Source organism: Cydia splendana, chromosome 2 (genome assembly GCF_910591565.1).
Source record: "Cydia splendana chromosome 2, ilCydSple1.2, whole genome shotgun sequence".
NCBI lineage: Eukaryota > Metazoa > Arthropoda > Insecta > Lepidoptera > Tortricidae > Cydia > Cydia splendana.
Window position 1 is genome coordinate 31,120,137 of NC_085961.1, and position 10,148 is coordinate 31,130,284.

Below are 10,148 nucleotides of genomic sequence, written 5' to 3' on the forward strand. Positions count from 1 at the left end.
ATAGGTAATAATAATAAATAATCCTTATTTAGGTCCCCCTATTTACTTCGATCAGACAGATTACGAAATGGCACACGTTTTATTTTTGATTTGTATGTATAGCTATTCCTTTTTAGGGTTCCGTACCCAAAGGGTAAAACGGAACCCTATTACTAAGACTCCGCTGTCCGTCCGTCCGTCCGTCCGTCCGTCTGTCCGTCCGTCCGTCCGTCCGTCTGTCACCAAACGGTATCTCACGAACCGTGATATACCGTTTGGTGGTATATAAATTTTCACAGATGATGTATTTCTGTTGTCGCTATAACAACAAATACTAAAAATAGTATAAAATAAAGATTTAAGTGGGGCTCCCATACAACAAACGTGATTTTTGACCGAAGTTAAGCAACGTCGGGCGGGGTCAGTACTTGGATGGGTGACCGTTTTTCCTATAGATAATGGTACGGAACCCTTCGTGTGCGAGTCCGACTCGCACTTGGCCGGTATTTTTTTCCTTGCCGTCTTGTCATATACCATCGTCCACTTATATTAATAATTGACTGTAAATTCGTAAACTTAAGTGCAAATTACGCATATATTTGCTACACCCTTTCTAGGGTCCATGTATATAACATCTGTACTATGGTATGCAAATAAAGATCTCTTATCTCTTATCTTATATGTACCTATATGTAAGTATATAAGATAAACCGATGGTCAGTTAAGAGTATTGCTGTAGTATATAATATAATTATTTGGGTTCGTGAGTTGGGTATGTTTGTGCCCTGTGTTCATCGTAACGTCGAAATTATTAACTGAGCATGACCATATATCTTGTTGAATAATGTACCTATATGCGGCCCAATAAACCGTATCTTTTAATTATACAAGCTTAATTTTATTGAGACACCAGCGGATTTGCAAAACGAAAAATTCATTTCAATTTGGTACCGACACGCATTCTTGCGAAAATGTCGTGACAGACAGAGAGACGGGCAATAAAGGACCACTTCCTTTCTAGATTTCACAACATTAAAAAATTAACAACAAAATGAAATCCAAGTACTTCCCAACAATAAATAGATCATCAGCACCCTTTACGCAACGTACTTATGATGTAGGTATGTTATATGTATTTGTATGTTCGTGCTCACTGTCAATGTTACCACCGCGGCCGCGGGTGCTACAAGCATTTTGGAAAACATCTGTACTCTACCACAGTCGAAGGCGGAATTACTTAATAGGCCAAAGTCGTATTGAAAATTCTCATAACGGAACTAAAGAAATGAAAGAGGATTACTAAGAAGAAGAAAAGACCGCGACGCTTAAAAGGCTATTGACAAGATCGTATTGTAATCCCTCAAAGTGCAATTAACTTTCAGCAAATAAAAGAGACTAAGAAGAAAATACTACAACATTCCAAATTTCGTCATTCAAGTAACGTGAAAAAGATTTTTTTAAACCGTTGGTATTCTGGATTAAAGTAAAGATGGAAGACAATATAGTGAACCACATACTTTGCCTACACAGGCAGGGGAAGTGGAAGGAGATCTGCGATAGTTTCCACGATCACCCGGACCGCAGCAAAGTGCTGTGGGTGTTCCCTAGTGAAGAGAACTTCGTGTTTATCGGAGATAGTGTCAGGCAGTTGGGGTGTGATAGGGTGCTCAGCGTGGGGTGTGGGAGTGGGCTGCTGGAGTGGATGATCACACAGGCCACAGGTGAGCTAGCTACGTCTGTGTGTCTTAGAACTGCGTGTTGATAGGGTGCTCAGCGTGGGGTGGGGCTACTCGAGTGGGTGATCGAGCAAGCTACAGGTCGGCAACATGCGCTATACTTGCCGCAAAACTAAGTGGTGAGCCAGGTCGTTATTCAACGGAATTTCTTTCAAGCTTGCACGGCCTTACGAAGCGGGACTCGTTCATTGGTTATGCAGGTATTAGCATTACGCATAAAAGCCACGATACCTGACTTATTGTCCGACTCGCCACTTGTAGCTGCGGCAAGTGTAAAACGTACTGAACTATGTAGGTACTTATTAATTAACTGACCACCGATGGATCTTATATCTTTGCAACAAGATTTAATACGTATTGTCATTTAACAATGTGGAAGATAGTTTAGATAGTACACGTAACGCCTGATAATATTTTATAAACAAATTTTTTTTCGGTCTCGCAGAGAAATAATGTGTAGTGTAATACTATAGGTAGTTAAGTGGGCTTAGCACAGGAATGCCGCAACATTATCTCGCCCTCAAGATAGACGGTCCATCTTTACCTAACTGCAATAATTAAAGAGCGAGAGCGACGGGTAGTCTAGCTATATCTCGGTGAGATACTGCCGCTGCGCTCCTGTGCTAAGCCTTGATATTTTTGAGCACTTCAGGCGCACCGATATATCTGATGGCAATTGTAGATGGCGCTGTATAGTACTGCACCGTATATTACGCGGTAACTTTGACAAAAGTTTACATTTGACAATCCAGTAACCACAGAACACATGGTATAGATGGCGCTGTACTGTACTGCAGAACAGCGCCATCTATTTGAATCATTTCTGCTATCAAACTAGGGGTCACGATTTTTTTTCATTCAACTTCTCTTCCACTAATAATAACTGTCATTAAGAGCGCTATTACATTTCGGCGTTGAGCGAGTTTAGGTATTTTACGCGCTGCGGCAGGCCGTGCGAGCTCAGTATGCCGATCCCTTCTACCACACTCGCACTACAATGATGGATTAAACATTCTTGATCCTTCGCGAAGCATATTGAAATCAACCATAACAACACTAACTGTACTTAACTTTTAAAGTTCTAAAACTGTTATTTGGTAAGTACGAAAATACTAAATGCAGTGCAAATGTACATAGGGGCTGTTCATAAATTACGTCATCTATTTTTGACGATTTTTGACCTTCCCCACCCCTCAAATCATCCAAAAATCAAGCTTCGGATGAATCTGTTTCCTCCTACGTCATGTTACCATCATCCGATGTCCAGACCCCCCCCCCCCCCCCCACTCCTCCCATTTGAAACGACGTAATTTATGAATAGCCCCATACTCGTACTTATGAAGGTATATTACTCGAAAGAAATTATAGGTACCTACTCGCTTATTTACATGTTTCGTCATTGCATTTGGTACCCATATAACCATTCCAGTCGCAGAATCACAAAGTGGTAACTAAATGTCAGATGTGTCGTAACAGAGTCCACACAATGTGTCTAGAATTGTTTCGAAACAAAGTGTCGTCGCCGTGTCTACACTTTTCCGTAACAAGGTGTCAACACATTTGTGTGCACTTTGCGTGCGGTTTGCGACTAAATCTGACAGCAAATTTGTGACAGCAAATGTCAATATAAAATACCTCTTGAAAACCAAGGTTTGTCAAACTACTATTAGTGTCTCGTGTGCTCGTAATTCTAGTAAGTCATCATGGGCAATGCAAATGATAATAATCGACCGAAACCATATAAACACCCAACACCCGTCAACCTTTTACAGAAAAGTTTTTAAAGAAATTCAATAAGCTACTTAGGTCAGGCAACGAATGCTCCAAAAGTTGTAGAGGGAAATGCTCGGAACACAATTTTTGACTCCGTAACTCGGTTTGACAAGTTAGGAGGTGAACATATCAAAAGTCCCCGGCCGTAGCCCTTGAGCGGGGGGGAGAGAGGGGGCTTTGAAGGTCCCATTTTCCCGTTTTTCGATTATATCTCGGAAACTATGCATCTCAGCGACATGGCCACTTATACAAAATGAAAGTTAATTTAATTTGTTACAAGTTTATTCAGTCAATTTTTTCGATATGTTGAATAGTTTTTGAGATATCCGCTCTTGAAAGTTTATTTAGGGCTCTCAATTTTATCTTGATATATCTATATCAGTGAAGGTCTAGGCCGTGTTTGGTATCGTTTTCGTATAAATCTGGGGTGCTGAATCCATTTAAGATATCACATTGACACCATTCCACAAAATAAAAATAAATCTTTTTAGGGTTCCGTACCTCAAAAGGAAAAAACGGAACCCTTATAGGATCACTCGTGCGTCTGTATGTATGTCCGTCTGAATACACAAAATAGTTCTTTACCTATAGATGACAGGAAAACCTATTAGAAATGTGCAGTCAAGCGCGAGTCGGACTTAATGTACGGAACCCTTAATACGCGAGTCCGACTCGCACTTGGCCGGTTTTTTTGAAACTCTTCTTGACGCTTAGCCGCTGAACCGAAACGCTTTTTTAACGCGCGTTGTAAAAGCTGCCGTGCGAACGGGGCCTTACTGTTGTAGAAGTCAAAATAAAATTGAGAGCTTGGCCAAACTTGTGTAGAAGGAAAAGGTAAAATAAAAGTCTTCGGCAGGAATATAAGACACAAATATATTTTTTTTTTGCGTTACTATTTCATTCATCAAATATAAACATACCTTGATTATACTATTCTAGTGAGATCCTCATAGATAAGCAAAAACATTTACTTAAAAAATTACAAGGTCGAAATGTCACGGAACTTGTGAGAGTAATATGTGAAAAATATAAACTTTTATGACAAAAAAATCTGGACACAATTTAAGAATCACCCAATTGCGTCGAGGAATCATCTGTATTTTTGCTTGTTTCATTACCTCCTCGCTTCTTTTTTGTCCTTTGTATTCTGTAGCAATTTGTTAGATCTGAAAATAAAGATAACTTGCGTCGTCACGGATGTCGATTTATAGGTTTTAGGGAGTGCAGAATTCGAAAACGATGATCATTTTATAATCCAAGATGGCGGCTACGTATTTTGTCATAAAAGTGGAATCCAAAATAGTCATCATTTTCGAAATCTGCGCCCCCTAAAACCTATAAAACGACATCCATGACGACTTTTATGACATAGTGCATGGCCGCCATCTTGGAATCCAAAATAGTCATCATTTTCGAAATCTGCGCCCCCTAAAACCTATAAAACGATATCCATGACGACTTTTATGACATAGTGCATTGCCGCCATTTTTAAATTGAAAATGTTATCATTTTCGAAATCTGCGCCCCCCAAAACCTATAAAACGACACCCATGACGACTTTTATGACATAGTGCATGGCCGCCATCTTGGAATCCAAAATGGTTATCATTTTCTAAATCTGCGCCCCCCAAAACCTATAAAACGACACCCATGACGACTTTTATGACATAGTGCATGGCCGCCATTTTGGATTTCAAAATGGTCATCATTTTCTAAATCGGGGCCCCCTAAAACCTATAAAACGACATCCATGACGACTTTTATGACATAGTGCATGGCCGCCATCTTGGAATCCAAAATGGTTATCATTTTCGAAATCTGCGCCCCCTAAAACCTATAAAACGACACCCATGACGACTTTTATGGCATAGTGCATGGCCGCCATTTTGGATTCCAAAATGGTCATCATTTTCAAAATTGGGGCCCCCTAAAACGTATAAAACGACATCCATGACGACTTTTATGACACAGTGCATGGCCGCCATTTCGGATTCCAAAATGGTCATTATTTTCGAAATCGGCACTCCCTAAAACCTATATATCGACACCCATCTCGACTTTTATGACAAAGTGTTTTGCTACCATCTGCATGCAAGACATTTCTATTATTTTTACGTACAAAAATGGCCCCCTGTCAACTTTCAATCGAGATTTAATCGATAATTTATTCGATTAATATTCAGATTAATTCAATTTCAATCTATGTTAGGTCGACTAAACTAATCGCGATTAAAATTTGAGAATTAACTTTTTTTATTCCATTAATTAGTCGAATAAACAGTTAATCGATTAATGCCCATCTCTGACCACGGCATTTTTACACTTTGAGAATATCTGAAAACAAATCAACACAAGGAGCCATTTTGCAAATCCAGTAACATACCAGTAACTTTGTTATTACTTTTGACAGCGCGTGTCATGTGTCAACACAGAGTCGACACAAAGTCGAAACATTGCACCTACTTTGTGACTGCAATATTTCTCAGCCTTGAACCATATTTATACATCATAATTAACAAGTTTCGTAGTATGTAAAGCGTTATTTCTGTTATTTAAGTATAGTATACGCATCGAAGTACTAAAAATGCTTCAAATAATATAGTTATGAACACAGGCACTGAGAAGTAAACAATTTCATTTCCGGCTAAACTAAAACAATGTGGTGGCGCGTTGATTATATTACACTTAGTTTATCAAATCACTCGAGCAGTTTAATTCCCCATAATAATTTAAGTCATATTGTAATATAAATGCAAACAATATATAATTACGTCTTGTAATCCGTTTTAGAGATGGCGTATTAATGTCACTTATTTTTATTTAAGTATTTTTCCATCTGACAGTTTCCATTTGACAGGAACAAAATGAACGAATGAACGAATGATTTTGGCATAAAGTAGTCGCAAACCCGAAACAATGTGTGCACACGGCGACCACACTTTATGTCACTTTGTGTCATGTGTCGACCCTTCCCCATTTCTGGTAACTGTGTCGACACGGCGACGACTCTGCGACTGGAATTGTGACCGAAACAGACGGTGTCGACACAAGATGTGTCAACACCGCGTCGTAACGGCGACTGGAAATGGTTGTATGGGTACCTATAGGTTGTAAAGTTTGTATCAACGAGGGTTTAAAAACGAACTGGTACTGAGGATCTGATGATGATTAAGGTGGTCACGGATACCAATCAACCATGTAGTAACATGATTAGGCTCGTTTGATTCGTCTCAACAAGATCTTTGACACTGAAGATACACAGGGTCTGATGATGGAGCTGGAAGGTGGCCACGGGTACCAGTCTATCATGTAACTAAACAACTTCGTGTTTGGGCTCGTTTGATTCGTCTCAACAAGATCTTTGACACTAGGTGATACTCAGAGTCTGATGATGGAGCTGGAAGGTGGTCACCGGTACCAATCAACCATGCAACTAAACCACTTCGTGTTTAGGCTCGTTTTATTCGTTTCAACAAGATCTTTGACACAAGATAGTACTCAGGGTCTGATGTTGGAGCCGGAAGGTGGTCACCGGTACCAATCAACCATGCAACTAAACCACTTCGTGTTTAGGCACGTTTTATTCATCTCAACAAGATCTTTGACACAAGGTAGTACTCAGGGTCTGATGATGGAACGCGAAGGTGGCGACGGGTACCTGTCTATCATCATCAGCTCCATCATCAGACCCTGAGTAGTATCTTGTGTCAAACATCTTATTGCGACGAATCAAACGAGCCCAAACACGAAGTAGTTCAGTTACATGGTAGACTGGTACCCGTGGCCACAGTCCAGCTCCATCATTAGACCCTGAGTACTAACTTGTGTCAAAGATCTTGTTGCGACGAATCGAACGAAGCCAAACACGAAGTGGTTTAGTTGCATGGTTGATTGGTACCGGTGACCACCTTCCGGATCCATCATCAGACCCTCAGTACTACCTTGTGTCAAACATCTTGTTGCGACAAATCAAACGAGCCCAAACACGAAGTGGTTCAGTTACATGGTAGACTGGTACCCGTGGCCACAGTCCAGCTCCATCATCAGACCCTGAGTACTAACTTGTGTCAAAGATCTTGTTGCAACGAATCGAACGAAGCCAAACACGAAGTGGTTTAGTTGCATGGTTGATTGGTACCGGTCACCACCTTCCGGATCCATCATCAGACCCTCAGTACTACCTTGTGTCAAAGATCTTGTTGCGACAAATCAAACGAGCCCAAACACGAAGTGGTTCAGTTACATGGTAGACTGGTACCCGTGGCCACCTTCCAGCTCCATCATCAGATCCTGAGTACTATCTTGTGTCCAAGGTCTTGTTGAGACGAATCAAACGAGCCTAAACACGAAGTGGTTTAGTTGCATGGTTGATTGGTACCGGTGACCACCTTCCGGCTCCAACATCAGACCCTGAGTACTACCTTGTGTCAAAGATCTTGTTGAGATGAATAAAACGTGCCTAAACACGAAGTGGTTTAGTTGCATGGTTGATTGGTACCGGTGACCACCTTCCGGCTCCATCATCAGACCCTGAGTACTATCTTGTGTCAAAGATCTTGTTGAGACGAATCAAACGAGCCTAAACACGAAGTGGTTTAGTTGCATGGTTGATTGGTACCGGTGACCATCTTCCGGCTCCATCATCAGACCCTGAGTATTATCTTGTGCCAAAGATCTTGTTGAGACGAATCAAACGAGCCCAAACACGAATTGGTTTAGTTGCATGGTTGATTGGTACCGGTGACCACCTTCCGGCTCCATCATCAGACCCTGAGTACTATCTTAAGTCAAAGATCTTGTTGAGACGAATAAAACGAGCCTAAACACGAAGTGGTTTAGTTGCATTGTTGATTGGTACTGGTGACCACCTTCCGGCTCCATCATCAGACCCTGAGTACTATCTTAAGTCAAAGATCTTGTTGAGCCGAATCAAACGAGCCCAAACACGAAGTGGTTTAGTTGCATGGTTGATTGGTACCGGTGACCACCTTCCGGCTCCATCATCAGACCCTGAGTACTATCTTGTGTCAAAGATCTCGTTGAGATGAATAAAACGAGCCTAAACACGAAGTGGTTTAGTTGCATGGTTGATTGGTACCGGTGACCACCTTCCGGCTCCATCATCAGACCCTGAGTACTATCTTGAGTCAAATAAATACATATAGAATGTCAGGTCGTTTCAAATATTTTTAATCCTGTCCGGTAGTTTATTAAACTGTACCATTATAAATTATAATACTATAAAAACAGTGCTAGGATCAAAGTCTCTCGTTGCGGTTTACACGCACACAGTATAGCGTTTTACACGGCGCCCGCCGCACACAATGATAAAAAACCTCGTCGTCGCCGTTGAAAATGTGCGGAGCCGACCGACACACATCCTGCCTCTACAAGCTCTGCCGCGGCACTGAGCTGGCGCAGCGCGCGTCATCGGTAATATAGAGTAGTTTTCAAAAAATTGCCAAAAAATTATAGTAGAATTTCATAAACACTAATGTATACCAACAGTATAAGCAAACGTTGCAGATTGCTTGAGTATGAAAATGACTTCGATATTAAGTAGATTTTCGTAGGAATTGACACTTGTTTCGGAGAGAAAATCGAGTTCGTTTTACTTTGATTTTCCCTTTCTCAAAGGTATGTAGGAAAAATATAGTTTGATATGCCTAAAGTACAGGGTATTAGTAATACAAAATAGCCAGGTTTAGTAGAGTAAAATTCTCAACATTTCCAAATAAGAGCTCGCCATTCAGTGCTTCACGGGGTTTTTCGGAAACGACCATCAGAAAAAAAATCATTACTAATTTAATAAGTCCTTTTTCTAATATTTACAACGATATTTATAAAGATAAGAAGACGCTTTTACTGGAACAAGTACTCATTGTTTCTAATAATGAGCGCAAAGTCCTGAATTTCGTCGACTAGTATCATCAATTTTGCATTATTTCGACTTTTCTTGTAAGAGCGCTCTTAATCAATAAAAACTCTTACAACTTTGAATCAAAGTTCAATTTCCTCCGCAGGTCTCCCGACATCAGGCATCGAAGTGGACGGCGCGTGGTGGCACTGCAAGTACGCGCCGCCAACCTTCATACCCCTCCTCTTCACCGCCCCTACGTTAGACAAGGACATCATACGACTACTGCATTCTACTACCACAGCGTTGCTCTTCTGTTACTTCAATAATAGGCCTGCTTTCGAAGAGTATTTAAAGCATTTTACGGGAAAAGTGTTAATAATTATAGGGCCGGGGGATGGGAAGGGCGTACATACCGACCCGAGGCCTTTTGGGGATATGGGGGAGGAATGGATGCTACTCAAACCTCAGGAAGTTAGGAGCAGTTTAGATTTCATTGCGGTTTATCGTAGAGACTGAAAATAGTTCTAGTACAGGTAGCCTAGCAAACAAATTGTGATAGGTAGGTATCAGGCACACGGCCAATTTTCTTCCGACGATGTGAACAATGAAACTACAAATGTGCAAAGTTATAAAAAGTTGTGTTGTGAAAAGTTGGAAAATTTCCCGAAAAAGAAATAAGGGAAGTTTCCATTTTAGAAATGTTTTCGTTCCTCTTACAAAAATATGAGGAGTATTATATTATGTCCACCATGTGGAAATTTTCGCAAGTTTCCGTAGGCACATAAGTAAATGAAACGCAG

General features: G+C 40.7%; 1 protein-coding gene across 1 annotated transcript; it reads left to right on the plus strand.

Annotated features, from left to right (window-relative positions):
- The first annotated feature begins 1,410 nt into the window (after positions 1-1,410).
- LOC134800087 (uncharacterized) lies at positions 1,411-9,887 on the plus strand. Its single transcript, XM_063772564.1, has 2 exons — positions 1,411-1,700; positions 9,512-9,887. Exons 1-2 carry the CDS (start codon positions 1,469-1,471, stop codon positions 9,862-9,864), a joined length of 585 nt encoding a protein of 194 aa, XP_063628634.1. The 5' UTR covers positions 1,411-1,468; the 3' UTR covers positions 9,865-9,887.
- The last annotated feature ends 261 nt before the right edge of the window (positions 9,888-10,148 follow it).

Bases quoted from the DNA above. Each gene is read 5' to 3' on its own strand.
- LOC134800087 (XM_063772564.1), top strand. From the start codon at position 1,469: ATGGAAGACAATATAGTGAACCACATACTTTGCCTACACAGGCAGGGG. The intron at 1,701-9,511 runs GTGAGCTAGCTA...TTTCCTCCGCAG, and splicing joins GATGATCACACAGGCCACAG to GTCTCCCGACATCAGGCATC.